The sequence below is a fragment of the Carcharodon carcharias genome, chromosome 17 (assembly GCF_017639515.1).
Source record: "Carcharodon carcharias isolate sCarCar2 chromosome 17, sCarCar2.pri, whole genome shotgun sequence".
Lineage (NCBI taxonomy): Eukaryota > Metazoa > Chordata > Chondrichthyes > Lamniformes > Lamnidae > Carcharodon > Carcharodon carcharias.
Window position 1 is genome coordinate 91,133,705 of NC_054483.1, and position 19,215 is coordinate 91,152,919.

General features: G+C 42.2%; 1 protein-coding gene across 2 annotated transcripts in view; it reads left to right on the plus strand.

Annotated features, from left to right (window-relative positions):
• LOC121289806 (inositol polyphosphate-5-phosphatase A) overlaps positions 1–18,173 on the plus strand; it is a 568,674-nt gene extending 550,501 nt beyond the window's left edge. Inside the window, exons 15-16 of one of the 2 annotated variants that reach the window (XM_041209646.1) lie at positions 16,382–16,469; positions 16,624–18,173. In XM_041209646.1, coding sequence (XP_041065580.1) covers positions 16,382–16,462 — 81 coding nt within the window. In that variant the 3' untranslated portion in view covers positions 16,463–16,469; positions 16,624–18,173. The remainder of the gene's footprint in view (positions 1–16,381; positions 16,470–16,623) is intronic. The other variant, XM_041209645.1, reaches the window with a different exon arrangement.
• The last annotated feature ends 1,042 nt before the right edge of the window (positions 18,174–19,215 follow it).

Sequence of the window (19,215 nt, forward strand, 5' to 3'; positions counted from 1 at the left end):
GATTTATAATATTAGCAGTAAATACCAACAAGGCTAGACACTGCTCTTTGTGACTACTATAGGGATGGATGTGTGAGACTATTTTAATGACAAGATATCAGTCATTCTCTCCTTTGCCAACCTTAGTTCTCTGTCTTGCTGAGCAGATTTTAGTGTCAAAATGAGGAGGAGAATAGCACTTGCCGTTATTTATGCATAAATGCTATGGTAACTTCAGGTGAGGGGCAAATACGTAGATAAATGCCAATATTGTAAAGTGGCTGTTCAGGTTTTGCCACTGTGCTGTTAGCTTTGCAAGAAAAGATTTTTGCGCACAATTAAAACGCATTGAATGTTGTGAGGTTGCCGTGTTTGCATGGTAGATACGTCTTACGACAAGTTATTTTTCAATCCTTTAGTCTGATTGGTTAGGGAGATACCCTGCTGTATGCCCTACTCACTTAGGTCCCAGATACCCTGTTTCCCTCACTGTGACATTATCCCCTCACACTTTCAGCAATATAATGGGCAAATATTTTTTGAGCTGATGGATGCAGGGGCCAGTTCAAATAACATCGGACAGTGTTAGGGGCCCCATTACAGCAAATTCTGGCCTAATAGAATAGAAATAAGAAAAGGAAACTGACTTTTTATATCTTTGTGATGTCTCAACATTCTTCACAGCAAATGAAGTATCTTTGGAGTGGAGTCACTGTTGTAATGTAAGCAAACATGACAGCTAATTTGTTCACAGCAAGCTCCCATAAACAGCAATGAGATAATGACCAATTAATTTGTTTTAGCAGCGCTGGTTGAGGTGGGTGTGTTGGCCAGGATATAAGAGAATTTTCCCCTGCTCTTCTTTGAATAGCACCACTGCATCTTTTATGTCCAACTGAAAGCACAGATGAGGCCTTGGTTTGATCTCACCTAAAAGACGTAGGGGTAGCCATTCATCTAGGTTAGTGGCACAAAACGGGTAGTATTGGATTGGCAGTGCCTGATATTTAAAATCATTAACTGCAATGGAACTTTCATATGCTGCATGTAACCGGTGGCTGATCCAATGTAGGCTGCTTTGCGCCACTACTCAAGAAGAACCCCACCATCTCCAACAGGGTAGCACTCCTTCAGTACTGCATTGAAATGAAGTTCTCTCTTTCACCCTCCACCTCCACTCTCCTCCATTGGTGTCAGTGAAGCTTTTCTTTCCTTCTCTCCACTATGTCATTCTGATCGATAGATAAGCAGCTCACTGCTGCCAAATACTAACAAAATTTGGTGAAGATACAATGACAGCAAAAAATGCTTCAAGATATCTGGTTAGGAAACAAACTAGTATTAGTGAAATGACCTTTGTAAAAACTTCAAAAATATTCATCCTCTGGATGTAGACAGTGCTGGATGAGTCCTACTGACATGGGGATATATAAAAATATATTTAAGATCTATTTACATGGAGATGTAAGAGCATTTTCCACAAACTGTGTTTGTATAGAGAACACATGGGAACATTTTTCAAATTCCTATTTTTGCAGTAGTTACAGCCGTTACCCAAGAATGATCAGTATAACTCTCCCTTTCAACGCTCTGCTTCTTTTACATTTATAAATGGATTATATAACTGTTATAATTTCAATTATGTAGTGTTTTTCTTAACGTGAATTCCCATTTACTTGGATAGAATCTATTCTGAATCCAGTTTTAGATCCAATATAAGAGTTCCATTTAATTAGAAGCCCTTTTCATCAAAGTGATTCGCTCCACTGTAATGATACTTGTCTGCATTGTTTATCTGGCTGTAGTGAGCTGTTCAGTCCAGTAATTGTTTTTTTTTAACCCAGTTAATGTTCTTTCCAGTGCTCTCTAATGATTACAAACAGACAAAACATAGTCTCCTCTCTTTTACCTGTCCCTTGCCATACACTTATTTCCCATTGGCTTTTATCCTGTTCCCAATTATCTGCAGTGCTAGTTGTTGAGGCACTTCTCTTAAAGTTATATTGTGTTATTTTTCAGTATCAGTTCAGTCCCTTAACTCCATTTCCCCACTTTGGCTCCATATCCCTTGGTATCATTACCTAATAAATGTCTGTTGATTTCAGCCTTGAAAATTTCAATTAACCCAGCAATAGCCTTTGCAGGAGAGAGTTCCAAACTTCCATTACCCATTGTATGGAAACATGTGTTGTGATTTCATTGCTAAAAGGCCTAGCTCTAATGTTAAATTAAAGCCCCAGTTCTGGATTCTCCTATTAGAGAAGAAATCATTTCTCTATATCAACCCTATCAAATCCCTTTATCATCTTCAGGAGCTTGATTAGATCATCACTTTCTAAAGTCAAGGGAATACAAACCAAGTTCATGCAGCCTGTAATCATAATTTAACCCTCTAAGCCTTGGAATCATTTTGGTGAATTTGCACTGTAAGCTGCTCCAAGGCTCGTATACCTTTCCTCTGATGCAGCGCCCCAAAACTTTCCCTTCTGAAGACTCAATGCGGTGGCAGTCGGGTTTCACGGTGCATTGGGCGGACTAACAGGAAACCAGGCCCGATTTCACGCTCGGAAGCTCATTAATTATGCATTGGCAAGTAGCTCTCCGAGTCGCACGGCGGAGTGGGCACTGATTCGTCTGCCCCACCATTACCTAATGGGGCCACCCAAACACACACATTACTGTCAACAGGCATCTGTGTACAGGAAACTTCTTGATATGGCTCCACCGAAGAAAAAAGCTGCTCCTAGGTTTGGCAATGACAAGGATTTTCTGGCCCCATAGTGGAGGGACCGGCCGCTGGGAGATTTGGCGGTCCATCAAAAAGTCTGTTGGCTTTCAGTGGGACCAGACAATCCCGGCGATGGGCGGGGCTGGAAAATCCCGCTTAGTGACTCCCTCGAGACCCTGACCTGTCCAGTCCACGAGCACCAGGATATCCTCTATCCGAGGGGTGGCTACAGAGGCCCACCAGCCTCCCCTCATCGGCCTGCGAGGCAGTTGCAAGGGAGGTCAGCGGGCCAGGCACCCGGCTAAGAAACACCATCCAGTGCAGGAAGAAGATGAATGATCTAATCCTCTCCATCAGGGTAAGTCAACATTCAGCTCGCTCCAATCTCACTCTCATAATGACTTAATGCACTCAAAGGGTTACATTGCTCAGGGATCTCGCACAGTATTAGCGGGGGAGACATCAGCACTGATCATCTCACGGACACTTTAACATCACCAGCATCTCATGTATCATGCTGCACGAACCCCATTCTCAATCCTTACTGGGGAGGGCTCAGCACACACAGGAGGCGAGCTTCCCAATCCCTCCTTCATCTCTTCTCATCAACTTGCATTCCATCTCTCTTCATGCAGACCAAGCTCACCCACAAGTAGAGGGAGATATCTCAGACTGGAGGAGGGACGGCAAACATCCAGGGGCTGACACACTTTGAGGAGGAGGCCGCCGAGCTGGCAGGTGAAGATAAAGATTGTTTCTGTGGGTAGGGCAAGATCGGCCTCTTCCAGCAAGCCAACAGGACAAGACCTCCATGAGTTGATCACATCCTGACATTCACAGTGAGGGACATACAATGTTGTATTCTGCCTGCTTATGAACTAAATCTATCTTCTCTCTCTTACAGGCACCAGCAGGCCCAGACACGGCTCCGGACCATCTCAGGGGAGGATGCTGAGGATGCATCAGATGTAGACCCACCACCGCGTTCACCTGCAGCCTCCACCAGCGCAGAGACACACAATCGATGGGCACAGATCTAGATTAGGCTCGTGGGTTGCATTCTGGAAATTCCTCACTGACCCGTCTCTGCAGTGGCAGTGACAGCCCAGGTCTCTGGCGCTTGGAGTACTGCAGGAGATCAGCCTCTGAGTCCAAGTCAGATGATGAACCTCTGAAAACAGCCATGTCACACATGCTGGAAATGAAATGACAGGTGGTGGACAATCAGGTAGAGTTGTGAGAGGCAGCCAACCGACTAGAGCGAAGGATGGAGGAGTCTGTCTGTGTTCTATCTGATGTCGTGGCTCTAACATGTGAGCACCTTGAGGTCTCCATGGGTAGGGTGGCTCTGGACTGATAGATGCAACAGATTAATGAATACTGGGCAAATATAGTAGACCGCCCACTCACATACAGAAAGCTACTGTCATGCCCTAGAGCTGCATGCTGCGTCTGTGTTTCTAGCTTTTCACTGAGACAGCCTTGTAGCTGAGGCACACACTCACAGATCTAGGTGCCCAAGATGCCATACCTGACACTTGACATCTCAATCGCACAGAGGATGGAGGAGGTTTGGACATATTCATGAAATGTGCTACCTTACCAAAGTCACTCCTACAATCTCTGATCTGGTTTACTGATCAAACTCAACTTGTACTTCAACAATGACTGGATAGCCTTTGGCCCATTTTCAATGCCAATTGGAGAAAGCACATTAGAAACTTTCCTTGATGATCTGGCAGATATACAGCAGTTGTGCTTCCTTAACAGTTGCCTCCGTTTTCTATTCTCACATGCCTCTCTGTTAATGCTCAAATGTAGCAGCTGTATTGTGAAGCCAATGACTCCTGCAGCCTCCCGTTAAAGCTCACCAAAATACAATTGCACCTTCTCAAGGAAATCTTCCTCTTTTCTCTCAGCTCTGACTCTATTTCAATGTTGAGACTCTAAGCAGTTTGAGGGTGGCACCCTAGTCTGGCTGTGGGCTTCTCCCACACTGCCTCAGACCCATCTTGTGCAGATTCCTTGCCAGTTTCCTTTTTAAACTGCACAATAGCTTTGGGCTTTCAAGATGGTGCTGCTGTATTTTTATTTTGCGACCAGCTTCGACCCACCCTGTCAGTGCTTGGGTCCCTCAAATCTTCTTGGAACCCCACGAAGTGCAGGTAGAGCTCCCTCCAGTTATTCTACAGCCTCCCCAGTAACCCTGGATCTATTGTCATTATGGTGGACATTCTAGCTGCCCCCACCCCCGAACCCATCACTGTTGATGATCCCATGCCCAATGGGGACCACACTCCCCTCCATCCCGAGGCAGTGTGCGCAGAAGTGAACGCCCCCAATGAGAACTTTGGATAAACCCCTCTGTAATCTTATTACTTTTTCCTCATTTACAGGCTGCAGACGCCTCTCCTAACCAGGACCATCCTACCTGCAGCCCAGTACTGAGCCAGACAGCCCCATGGCCACCAGCTGTAAGACGATGACCACACCCTATACACCAAGCTGTGCCTTATCCCACAAAGCACACAGGCCTTGCCCCTCCCTGGAGCAGGGCTACGACATGTGTGCTATGCAGAGCCCTATAGCATGGCCCCCAAAATCCCCAGGACTGCCTTTGATTTATCACTCCAACCTCTTGGCCCCAGACCAGGGACTATGCCTGTCTTTCAATGTGCTGTCCCATTCCTTCATGACTGATCACGACACAGTCTGCCTTCCCCCCCCCGGCCCGCCTCCATGATTCTCTAAGCTACCCATCAGCCATGTGCAAGCCTTTCCCGTCTCAATGAGTCTCTGTGTAACCCCCCTTCACACCCCCCTCAATCCCCGCCCTGTATTCCAGAGTCTGTGTGCATCCCCTCCCTTTCATACAGTTCAACTCCCATCCACCTGCTTCTGCATCTGTGTTCTAGTCTTCCATGTCGGGCTCCAGCTTCCCCACCCTCGGTCTTCCCTCTGCCTGCCATCATTTCTCCCCACTCCAACCTCACCAAACACCATTGCACCCATGTGTCTGTGACCCTCCCCTTCCCCTCCAACTCCACCATAGCACACTGTCCCCCACGTCTTTGTCACCCTTCTCCTCCCCACTGCCCCCCTCCCGCCCCCGTTCGCCATGAAAGTGATGAGGGGAAAATTCCGAACTGATTTCCTAGCGGGATTCCGATTTTTGTCCTCTCTCTGAATTTTGCACTCCTGTGCGCCATGAAACCCGCTGCTGGCAAGACTGGACAATTCTGCCCTGTTCTTCTGACTGGAAAACTGAAGCATCACCTCCTCACTTGTGTATTTCAATTCCCTTGAGAGAATGACCAACATCCCAGTAGGCTATCTGGCCACTTTTTGTACCTATGCGCTCACTTTTTGCGAATTCTGTACATGGATTGCTAAATCCCTTTGTCCCTCAACAGCTCTGACCTCTCTCCTTTGAGAAAACATTCTTATTCTATTTTTCAGATTCAAAGTGGATGACCTCACACTGCCCCACATTGAGCTTCATCTTCCATAGTTTTGCTCACTAACTAAGTCTGCCTATCTTGCTTTTTTCTTTGTAATTTCCAGTTCCCATGTGCTCAACTCATTGTGCCTCCTAACAGCGTTATCTGCAACCTTGGATATACAACTCTCTATTCCTTCATTCAAGTCATTAATATATATGGTGAAAAATTAATGCCTCAGCACGGATCTTTTTTATAGAAGAACAATTGTTATATTCTTTTAATCAGAATTTGGTACCTTTATTTTTGTTCTCTGCCTGTAGTCTCCCAACCAATTAAGAATAGATGTCACAAGGTTACCTCCAATTCCATACTTTTCCATTTTTGCAGCTGATTGTGTGAAACCTTATCAGATGTATTCCAGAGGTCCAAATAGGTAACATCCATAGACAGACCCCTAAGCATGGTAATCAACTCCTCAGAAGATTCAACAATATTAATTGTGCATTACCTACTCTTCTGGAATCCATACAGACTTTCTCTGATCGTTTGGACTTGTGTCTTTCATGATAGATTCCAGTTAGTTCCCCATAGCTGATGTTAAATTGATGGGTCTATAATTAGTCGATTACTTCCTTCTTCAACAATGGAATGACATTTACAATTTTCCAATACATAGGCGGACTTCCTGAATCTGGTGTGCTTTGCAAAATATGGTTAATGCATCTGCAATTTCTTCACCTTTTTTTGTTAGTGCTCTGGGATAGAAACAATCATGTCTTGGAGATTTGTCTACCATGTCCCTTTATGTCCCTATTATCCATTTGTTTTACATATTAAACCCACTGGGTTTCTCCCTTTCACTTACTTTCAGATTCCCTGATACTGCTGGTATTATGTCCTTTTTCTCTACTCTGAAGCTGATATAAAGTACTCTTCTAGCAAGTTTGACATTTCCTTATTATCCATTACAGTTTTGCCTACATTGTTCTTTAATGAGCCCTAATTGCCCTTTCCCACATTCTCTCATTAACTGCATTTTTTAATTCTTTTGCTATTAGCTTTTATATCCATTGAATTTTCTTTATCGTGTTTCCTTTTGCACTTTTTACTGTTATTCATTTTTTGTTTTTTTTACCTCTCTCAGTCCACTGGATTTCCACATTTCCTTGCATTTAGTGTGATACTGTGTCATACCTCACTTATTAATCATAGTTACTGAGCTGCAAATGAAGTTTATTCCTATTAGGATTACGTACTTGTTCTGTTAAATACTTGAGTCCTATTGACCACATCCCACTGTTTATAGGTTTGCCCTTTAACAGTTCAGCCCAGTTTGCTGTGGCCAATTCATTTCTCATTCCTTTACTTAAATGTGAAACATTGGTTTCTGCCTCTCCATTCTTCCTCTTAATCCTAATATCGAATTCAATCATATTATGATTTCTATTTTCAAGATGTTTCCATATCATCAAGATTGTTAACTAATTCTGGTTTGTTACTTGTCACTAAATCCAGTATGGCCTGCTCCCTTGGCGATTCCAAAATGTTTTGTTCTAGAAAACTTGTCCAGAGTACATTCCTTTACCACTTCCAGTGTTCTGCTTTTCCCTAGACTCTAAAAGGCTTATCATGGTGGGTGGGCTGCATCTGGACTCAACAGAAAGCTGTTGAGGTAAAATTATTCACTGAACTTTTTTAGCCTGTTTTCCTATTTTATGAGACTGTGTCTCACATACACATGCTGGAAGGGGGAACTCAAATTAACCATCTTCTATCTGGCCAGTTAAATGACTATAAGCTATGCTGATGGCAGCCAGAATGTTCTTGAATCGCCCAGTATAAACGGTAATTAACAGCAAAGATGGCTGCACAATCCTTATGTCGCTGGTTTGCATCTCAATCAACATTGAAAACTAGGTTATCAGTATACTAACATATTCACTCACTTCATTGTAATTGGATTATTTTAGTGGTGTCTGTTTCACCTAGCTTAGGTAATAATTTAGTTAACACAGTTAAATGCGCTGCATTTTATTTTACACAAATAAAATGTCATCATTAACGTTTTTGAAACCTATTGCAATATGTCTCACAAGATTTTAGTATATAGCGTAAGAATATTGTTCAACTCAACTCTCTTAGGACTGGAAGGGGCATCAAACCAATGCCTTTATTGTACAAACAAGAGCTACAAAATTTGAAAATAAGCCACTGTTTTACAAGATCTGCATTTCTGCCAGTAAATTTGTCTTCAAATCCGTATCTAGACCTGCAATTCCCCAGAGCTACCCAATGAGTGAGCTCCTCTCAAGTATAGGGACAAATTAAAGCTTTCTACTTCAGGCAAGATTATAGGCCACGTGTTATCTACTTTAATATTAAGTGTTTAAAGTATGTCATTGCATACTTATTTACACCGGTGACCTCTTCTTTTTGTCCTTGTGTGGCTATCTGGAGCATGCAAGTCAAAAATGAAAATCAACAGCATGATTGAACAAATACACATATGCAAGAGAAAGAAAGAGAGATATTTACTTTCTGCCTATATATGAGAAAAGTTTGATTATAGGATAACTGTAGGGACTGCTTCTTGAAAAATGAAGCCATTTGACACTAGGTTATTTTGTCTTAATAGCATAATCAGTTAAGTAAAGGAATTAATCAAGGCACATTAAAAAGTGAGGAACTTACATTATGCTAAGCCATTGTTAGAACCAATATGTTTGCTTAGTTGTAGGCTGTTATTGATACAAGGAGCAGGGTGGCTCCACTCTCAGAAATAACTCGGGTTAATTCTTGTTAAGAACAAACTCAGGTTCCAAAGTAAAAATGTGCTCTGGTTATCTGGGGGCACAGCAGATGTTCTGCCCACTCCATGAATGTGCCCTTCATCGCATTCCAAATCTAAGTTGTGGACGCTATTTATGGCACAATTACAGTATCCACTTCAGCTGGGATGATTTGGCGGCCATACTTTAAAAGGGCCCATGGTACCCACCATAAATATTTCCAAGTCATTGCAAAAGCTAACATTTCAAACTTTCCAACAGCAGGTGATTGCTCTGCAATGAACTTCTGCAAAGAAAATTGTATTTTATATTATGTTGGGCACGATTTCTGCCAGGATCAAGTCTTAACACTTTGGTGCACTTGCCTTGTGCATGGAGTGCATTGCACCAGAGGCAATTCATGCAGTCTGCTGGGATTTTAAGCAGATGATGCTATCGTACCAATCCAAAAACGTATTTCCCCATGGAAAGAGGCAGACACAAGAAGCACTTGCCACAACTATCAGCATAGTTCTTTCCATCAAAAAAAGGGGCAGTGACCCAGCGGAAACAATGGCCCGGATCTTGCAGTAGTGACATTGATGAAACTATCATCATTCACCACCATTACTCGTATGAAACTGACAGCAACTTCTGGCATCCATCTATGCACAAGTAAACATGGAAACTCAGAAGTTGGTGTCAGTGCTGCTACTGTCCTCCACTTGGTGCTCTGTTGGAAGTTTCTGCAGACTGCACTCAATTAGAAATCACTGTACTTTGCCCTTTTATGCAGTAATATCACTTAAAAAAACACACAAAAAGATACATTTTTTTAGTGAGGTATGGCTGGGTTTTTAATTGCATACAAGTTCATAATTACTTATGAACAATGTCACTGGCCCTGAAAAGCTACCTTTACATTTGTGGAATGTCATTTTTCTCCATTATGATAATAAAACTCCACATTTTATGATATTTCAGTTTATACCTTAATCCTATGTGAATGCCCAATCATTATCTTGCTCTCTGCAAAATAACTAAGAGGTGAAGGGATAACCAGCACATTTTGCTTTCTGGTTTGTTATCTATGAGAATACTTCAATATGATTGGTTGCTTACTCTGCTTGATGACATTCCTGTTCTGAATGCCTGGAGATCCCCTTAACTTGGCACCAGATTGAAATCAACATGGGGAAAAGGGAAACCCAGGCCATAGAGATTGTTAGCGTTTTATGGGTAACTTTCCTCGAGGTCAACACCATCGGTCATTTCACCGCTGACCACAAAATCCAATTCCAAAGGACAAATAGATACTTGATCCTAGCGTTGTACTGCTACTTTGGCTCTATAACTGCAGATTACTCTTAAAAATTTTGCTTTATTTCTCAGAAATTCCTTCCCTGCCCATTGAGATTGTTATTTATTACCTGTCCTAGAAGGAAGAAATTTCCAAAGTCTAAAATTAAGAACTTTTACTTATGACTATCAATACTTCAACTCAGAACTAATATGCATGAATAAAGTACTTCTGAAATGGAGCAATCCAAGCAGATCAAAGCACTGCTTAATTGGGAAGCACAACAGCTGAGGCAGTTATCAATTAGACTGCAGTTATACTGCCAAAAGCATAACTAACACTAGAGTCTCGTTAGTATGTTACAAATGCAGAATGCCCTGTAGCCCAGGGGGCTAATGTTGCCAGCTCCAACTTGATTCTGTAGCTATTGGTTTTCGAGATGTTATAACCATGATCTCAAATATCTCACTTAGACAGTCCCACTGTTCCAGCAATCACTAGCACACCAACTTCATCTTGGAACTGATGGATGAACTTCCTTAGAAGAGAAATAGCTTAACCTTGTCATCAATTTACTGCTACTAACAATTCATGGGACAAGGTGTTGCATCTCTGCCCCCAAACACACTAAACAAACACCAATCTGCAAGTAGTTAAAAAAATCGGATCCACAGTGGCAAACAATCTGTCCCTTGGTGCAGAACTTTCCACACACATCAAGAAAGCGGCTACCGCCTTTGGCCGGCTCACAAAACTCACACAGGACAATGTCAAACTTACCCTTAGGACCAAGCTGATGGTTTCTAAGTCCTGCCTTCCCAGCTCCTTGCTGTGAGACATGGATGAGGATGACGTTGCAGACAGTGTCGAATGCCTTAGTGAAATCTACGGAAGGTAAAGAGTTATACCCTGTTCCCTAAACTTCTCTTGTAGCTGGTGTGTAGAGAGGATCATGTTCACAGTAGATCTTCCAGCATGGAAACTGTACCGTGCTTCCAGTTACACTCAGCCTGCCACTGGATGGAAGGAGTGAGATGCCCCTGTAACTGTTGCGGTCTCCTCTGCTGCCTTTGTTTTTGTATTGTGTGATGAGTTTTGCGTCACGCTTCACCTGTGGAATGGAGCCAGCAGAGAAGGAGAAGATCATAAAGGCATGGCAATAGATGGGACTTGCCGTGCTTGAACAGTTCAGCTGGGGTTCCATCCTCACCGGTTGCCTCTTTGCTAAGCAGTCTGTGGCCTTCTCAAGCTCAAGCAATGAAGGTTCTTCATCTAACTTATCCATTGCCGGAGAACGTCAAGCATAGACTGGGAGATGTCCATCTCACAGGAGTGCAGCTCACAGTCATGTTCAACCCAGCATCTGTTTACTTCTGTTGGTGAATACTTCACCACCGACTGACCTTAGGGGGGAAAGTTTGGTGACAGTAGAACCAAGCGCTCTCTTGATCCCTTCATACATTGTTCATAGATTTCCACTGTCACAGTTTGGATTTCTTGACGTAAGTTAACCCAGTTGTGCGATATCTCCCAATCTTTTGCATGGCTGCCTTGGCTGCTTTCAGGCCATGTAGTATTTCAGCTGTTGGTGCTTATGATGTGCATTATGCAGGCTTTGTTTTCTGCGTCAATGACAGATATCAGCTCAGCTGAGTAGGTCTCAATCCAGTACTTGGTGTGGGTTCTGCCTTTACTAAATGATGCTCCTGCTGCTTCATAGATGTTTGAGCTCAATGACTTCCAAGCTTCATTGATATCAGCATCGGCGCTTTCAGGTAAACCTTTGGTGGGTAACAGTTATTCAAGTGACAGTGCGAAGTGCTGGTAGTTACAAGATTTCAAAATCTTTACAAGATTTTTGGAAAAGTTGGCTGTCCACAAAAGCTCCTCAGTTTCATCCGTTTCTTCCATGACAACATGCACCTCACTGTATAGGTTGATGGCTCCACTTCCAACAGTACAGCATCAGAATGAAGAATGATGCTGCTCCAGTCACCCTTGCTGAAACCCAGCTACAAAGACTCACGGACTGTCTCTCCCATGCCTGTAATTTGTTCTCCCTGGCTATAAGTGTCAAGAAAACTGTGCTCATGGGACAAGGTGTTGCATCTCTGCCCCCAAACACACTAAACAAACACCAATCTGCAAGTAGTTAAAAAATTGGATCCACAGTGGCAAACAATCTGTCCCTCGGTACAAAACTTTCCACACACATCAAGCAAGCGGCTACCGCCTTTGGCCGGCTCACAAAACTCACACAGGACAATGTCAAACTTACCCTTAGGACCAAGCTGATAGTTTCTAAGTCCTGCCTTCCCAGCTCCTTGCTGTGAGACATGGATGACTTACAGCTATCAAGAAAAGAAGCTCAACAATTTCCATCTTTGCTGCCTGTGGTGCATTATAGGTATATTCTGGGAGGACAAAATCACGCATACAGCAGTCGTCTCAAAGGCAGAGCTGCCACGTTTTTTTGGCAGTAATCAAACAGAGGCAGCTTTGGTGGGTCAGGCATGTCTGCAGGGTGGACCACGGTCGCATACCCATGGACTTTCTGGATGGTGAGGTAGCTGGAGTCAAAGGACCAGCAGGATGCCCAAAACTTTGCTTCCAGGATGTGTGCAAGTGTATCATGAAGACCCTTAAGCATCGATTATCACACGCGTGATTCACCAGCTGACCACAGAGCAAAGTGGGCTGTGGGCTGGAATGCACCATCACGATGACCAGTTGGCAACAAACGTCAATACCAAAAACAACAACCCACAACAACACCTGGTAGCTTCATGTATGACACTTGGGGCAGAACCTGCCTCTCAAAGATTGGCCTTCAAAGCCATCACCAGAGGTGTACCATATGAAGAAGCCCCATTCTGAAATGGAGTGCTTTCTGGGTGTTCACTATCTGTCATAGGTCGAAGGATGCTAACAACAAAAAAATGAGAAAATGTAGAACAAACTGCTATTAAACAATATGACTGTTGTCATGATTACTGGAGCAACTACAGGATGTCTCCTGAAAAGCATTAATTTCCTATACTAATTAAAGTAAATACAGTTGAACATTATATTTAACAATTGAATAAGAATTCATAAACATATCTATAATTTATAATGAGAGAAATTCTTTATTTACATTATTCATTCAGTGAAAGATGTATTTTTATCAATAGTCTGTACTTTGAGATCTTCATAATGAAACATTGTATTTAAGTCACATTTGATAATATCGTTAAAAGAGTCATTTCTGGCTGCTGGCTGGATATGTGCTTTGATTAAATTTTAAGTTATTTAAGTCTTCAAAGATATATTGACCTGCGCCATGTTGTTAGGTACGTAGTGTATGTAAGTTATCCATCTTCGGATAGCAAGAGAAACTATATAACTCAAATATTGTCAGTTGGTTAAGGTGGTGGTCATGGAAAAATCTCTAAAATCAAGGGGAGAAAATTGGCACACAATTATTTAAGAGATGTGCTAATATGCTCTTTCAGTTGGAATCATTTTTCAATTAATCGTATGGCAGCATTGTGGTTATGTTGCCAGAATAATAATCCAAAAGGCTAGATTAAAGATCTGGAGGCATGAGTTCTGGAGTGCATTCCAGTACAGCAGCTGGGGAATTCAAGTGCAATTCATTAAATAAATTGGGAATAAAACTTTACTGGGTTGTCATAAAAACCCATCAGGTTCACAACTGTCCTTCAGGGAAGAAAATCAGCTGTCCTTACCTGGTCTGGCCTATAGGTGAGTCAGCAGTGTGGTTGACTCTTAACTGCCCCCTGAAATGGCCTAGGAAGCCATTCAGCTGTATTCAATAAAGCGACTCATCAGCTTGTTAACTACAACTAGAGATGGTCATTAAATGCTGGCCTTGTCAGCATCCTGAGAATGAATTTAAAAATTGCAGTAAAATATAGGAGGGTCATTTTAAACCAATCCAGCTGGAGGGAAGTTATGACTGTTATAATAGAAAGCACTTTAAACTTTATAATTTAAATATTCATTGCAAGAGTAGTTTCAGTATTATTAGTAAGATGATATGAAGCAGTTACAGTGGGGTGCAGCAATATAACTCCGCCAGCAATCTGATCTGTGTGTAACCTAAAGCCAAGAATAGGCGCAACCTCAAGTCTTGCTCGAGATGTCTGAAAGCTGCCCACGTACTACACCCACATGTCTTTTACGAAGGCTTATTCAAACCAATTGCCATTCTTCACAATAAATTATAGCAGAACTTTCTGAGTCAGTGGTTTTCAAAGTTTTTTCAGGTCAGGCCCTAATAACAAAACTCTTAATCTCTCAGATCCCTCTAGTGAAGGATGTTGCTAATGATAAATCTTCAAAAAAAATCTTGCTCACCTCCTTACCATCACCTTCCCTATTCAGTTCTCATTCTTAATTTCCACGTCTGTTTTTCGTTCTCTCAGATATTTCACTTCTCCTGTATCACTTCCATTTCACCCAGTTCTTTCTAACTCTTCGCTTCTATATTTTCTCACTTTATCCTTTGCTTTTGTTTCCTGCTTTCTCTCACTTCTATGTTTCTTTCATCTTTCTATCCTCTCTCACATTCAGCTTTTTCTCCATGACTACTCTTTCTCCTCTTTTCATTTCACTTTCCCCTTTCTTACCCCTTACCACTTTCTCTTTTTGGCTCAATAGAGCAGTTTGTTCTTCTGTTGACTTTCTCCAGCAAGGGGGGTGCTCTATCGGAGCAAGTGAGAGAGAAGAGGAGGGGGCCAAATGGATCCATCAAGCTGCTAGGAAGCAGGACTTTATAAAGAACAAGGGAGGAGGGCACGCTTTTAATAGATTGTGCGCAGTTGCTACAATGTTAGTGCATTTTAGTTGAGTGCTGATTGTAATAAATGCCAGAATAAGGTAAACCTGCAGGAAATTACAACTTGTTAATATTACATGTAATACAACCTGTTGCATTGCCTCCTATAGCTTTACTTGGTTGGATTTTTTTTTTGTTATTTGATAATCCGGTTTGAAGGTGAGGGTAAGCTGACCCTCCTCTGCATCAACTGATGGATATCTGAGGACTTTCTGCAGAATATAGCTCCCCAGAGGCGCTCCTGCCTATGTTGGTCCAAGCCAGTGTTTGACCCCTGCCTGCTCCTCAGGACCCACTCACTCACTGCACCCACTGTCAGCATTCAACTGAGCAATTCTGCCCAGACTTGTAACTACATAGACAGTGAGAACAGGTAGGGGCAGAGGCCAGCGAGTGTGTCAGTGCAGGTTCCAGCTCCTCCTGCAACTTAGCAGAGATGAGCTCAAATCATGAATTGTTGGTGATAAATATGATGACCAGCCAGTCAGGGAAATAGGACATTAACATTGGGATGGGCATTAGAATTAGTAGGAATTTGAGAAACTGATCCCTGCTAAACATTGGTCAGGACTGACAAGCCACTGTCTAATTAGACTTCAACGCGCCCATCTAGTCCACTGGAGCATATGAAAAATTTGCCGTCTTTTCATTAGACTCCTGACTGCAAGTCCCCTTTTGCCGCCATAGAACATATCCATGACGTTGGTAGCGTTCTCGTTCTTTCTATTATCGAAATTGGGTGCTCCAGATCGGCGCATTCCTGTTGGTATCACCCAGACCTGCTTCACTGAGAGTATCCGCAGTTTTTTTGTTTTTATCACTGAGAGTCATATTCGGCTGACGCCGGTCTGAATTTCTGGCGGTGGATTTTGAGGCGCTGCCTTGGCTATCACACGAATTTCCTGTGGGTCGAAGTGAGTGGGTGGGAGAGACAGCGGGTGGCGAGTATAGTAGCGGAAACCCGCGATTCTCCCTCAGTATAACAACATCAAACCGTACAACCTTGAAGGAAACGTGCTGGACGTCTCCCCAGAGGAGATTGAGAGCTAAGAGGAGCAAATGAACACAGTATTTTAAAGAAAAAAACATGATAGTACTAAACTATTTAACCAAAAAAAAAATCCCACTTTGACCCAAAAAGTACCAGTTCTAACTCGTCCCCAATATGATCCATTTTGCTTACCCTTTCACTACATCTGGACGAAAATAAAAATCTGAATAATTAAGTAGCCTAGGCTCTCAAATTCCTTCATGATTCGGGCACTGTATTTTCAAATGCCACACTGATCCAGTGATGTGTGTGTGTGTTTTTTTTTACAGCCTGTCTTCCTGTTCTTTCGAATAGCTGCTGGGGCAGGTAAACCTAATAGAAATATGCGCAACTGTTGTGTGGTGCAGTGATGTGGTGGTAAATATTAATGTTTTATTTTATTTTTTACTATTCATCCATTTTCCTTTCGGGTACTAAACTGATATGCTGGCACTTTTTAATACTTTTGGCTTATTCTTCGTTGGCTCAATGTGATATGTTGTTCGTTTGTTTCCTTCCCCTGGCGCCGCAGCTAAAAGATATCCGCGAAATGAGAAAATCTTTCGAGAAACTGCCCTCTAGTCTGTTTGCCAACCAGCAAATAAGAAGTGGAGGAACAGGGACATCAGAACGTTCGCCAACATCTTTGTCATTCAACTCGTGTTGACACTGTATTTCTTAGGGCCACATCTCAGACCGCTCATCATCCATTTTGCTTTGACGTCTGAAGTCTACGCAGGACGGCCACACATACCTCGCATTTCATACATTCCTGTGACACTTGAATTAAATGTGGGACAGTTTTAAAACGTGTCACAGATTTGTTGCCAAACACTAACAGTAGAATTTGCTACATCTTTTAAATATCTCACATTTATAATGTTTAGCTGAAAACATTGTCTTTTAAAAGGAGAAGCCGTTCTCTTCTGTAAAGTTTTATTAAGTGCAATGCGAAAATTGTATATCTATACTGTACTAGAGAGGTTTTTTTGTACATTGGATTGTATAGGTAGTGGAATTCCTTTCAGTGATGGCTTCATTGATATTCCCTTCACCTTTTTATGTCTGTGGTAGGTTAGTTAGGTATTTTCATTTTGGTGATTCCTTATATTAGATACTACATTTTACATATCTAGTTTTGAATCACAATTTAGCTCCTCTTCATTTTTATATCCACTTTTAAAAGAAAACTAATTTATAACATAATCTTTCCAGCAACCTTAGGTGAAATTCTTCTCGTAAAGACTGGCTGCTCGTGGTCTGACATATCAAATATTAGTTAGTACAGATAGCAGATTGAATACATAAAAGTACAAGTTCTCGACCAAACTATACTTTAGATAGCTTATACCGTGCCATTGGTGATGAAATAATCTAATTTACTATAAGCACCACACATAATAAGTCTGTCTGTGTTAAGTACTTCTATAGTAACTTATTCCTAAATAATGCCAAGTTTTCAGAATGTGAAATTTAATAGGATGGGTATCATAAGATTTTTTGTAAACTATTTCTGTCTATTTTTGTTACTGCATATGGTGCCAAGTATCTATGGACAGAGTTTAATGGGAATCTTTCCTCCTGGTATTAGCTTGCTAAATGTGCTTCAATGGACTGTATATAAAGCCCTGAAACCTGAAGTTGCAAATTTCGTATTGTACCGCCTATATTTAATCTCCAGCGCTAATGTTGCAAATTTTACACGCTGCCTTCTTTAAGCATTAAAAGATGATTAGGTCCGAAAATGGGAAACACAGCCAATGCTGAAACGTTTCCTCTATCGATTTAATTTACTACACTACAAAGTTCACTAGCTACTTGATAGCAGTGGATTGATGCGTGTTTTCGTATAAATCACTACGATTGGAAATGATTTTGTGTCTGCCGCCAGAATTTATGTGGCCGTGACCGTTAGATCATTCTTGTTTGTAGACCAAGTGTAAAAAACAGTGTGCAGACAAACTGTACCAATGTGCCCAGGTATCAATAGCCACACACTGTAAACTATTTTATTAAATCAAGGATTCAATTTAAGTGACGTTCATGGGCTATAAAAAATAAAATTATTTGTTTCTCAAACAATTCAAGCGTCACGATTCGTCTTTTGTGTTACTAATTGGCCTTTCTAATAACGAGGAACAATTAGAATCGTATAAACCACGTTTCCAGAACTCACTTCTCGCTCTAACTTCTCATGGATGTGCGACGCACGGCGCCCTTTCCCCTCCCGAAGTGTGGACTTCGATGACAAGGAGGGGACGTGGAAAGTAGGAGGTCCTTCAAAAGCCTTATCAGTCTAGGGCCAAGAACCCCGGCCACTAGGGTCACACATCACACCAAGCTGACGTGAGAGCGGCTGCATTTTCGGCGGCGAAGGGAACTCCAGTATCTCATCAAGAGTGCGAAGCGAAACGAGAAACGAGTACTTAGGGGGATTTGCCCAAGTTGACGTTTAAATCGATTCCCAATCCTCCGATTATCAGACGTGCGAGTTGGCGGGTGTCCTGATCTCTAGGGGCAAGTTAAGGTCCTTGGCAAGCGCTCGAGTAAGGCGAACAGCAAAACACAGCAGCACAGAACTTGCTGGAAACAGTTCGCAGGTTAGCTAGCACCCTTGGAGGGAATGAGGGAAGTTAACTATTTCAGCATGCTCCCCGTCCCCCGTCAGAGGAGCATCATCAAAAATAGATTGAAGCGATAGCAGATCTGATGGACTGTTAGTGAGAAGCTCTTTGCTTCGCACCAATAAGTAACCGAGTGACCTCTCCATTGTCTGGGTGTGCTGCGCAGCTGTGTGGCTTGCCCACATTCTGTATCCAGTGCAATTTAAAAGAAGCCGAACAATTAAAACTTTATATCATCCTTTGAAGTAAAGTGCATTCTAGTTATGTGCCGTCCAGTTCAGCTTCATAAATATAAACTGCACCATCCAACACGTATCTTTTAAAATCGCAAACTGTGCTCGGAAAATTGATCTAACATGGTTCTAAGTTAAAAATTTGTCAAGATCTGAAAGTCAGATGGTTTCAACTGAGGAAAACCCCAGAAAAATTTGGACCAAGTGACACGTATTTTAAAATGCTGTTATTTGTGGAGGAAATATTTAAACAAAAACAGCAATGTT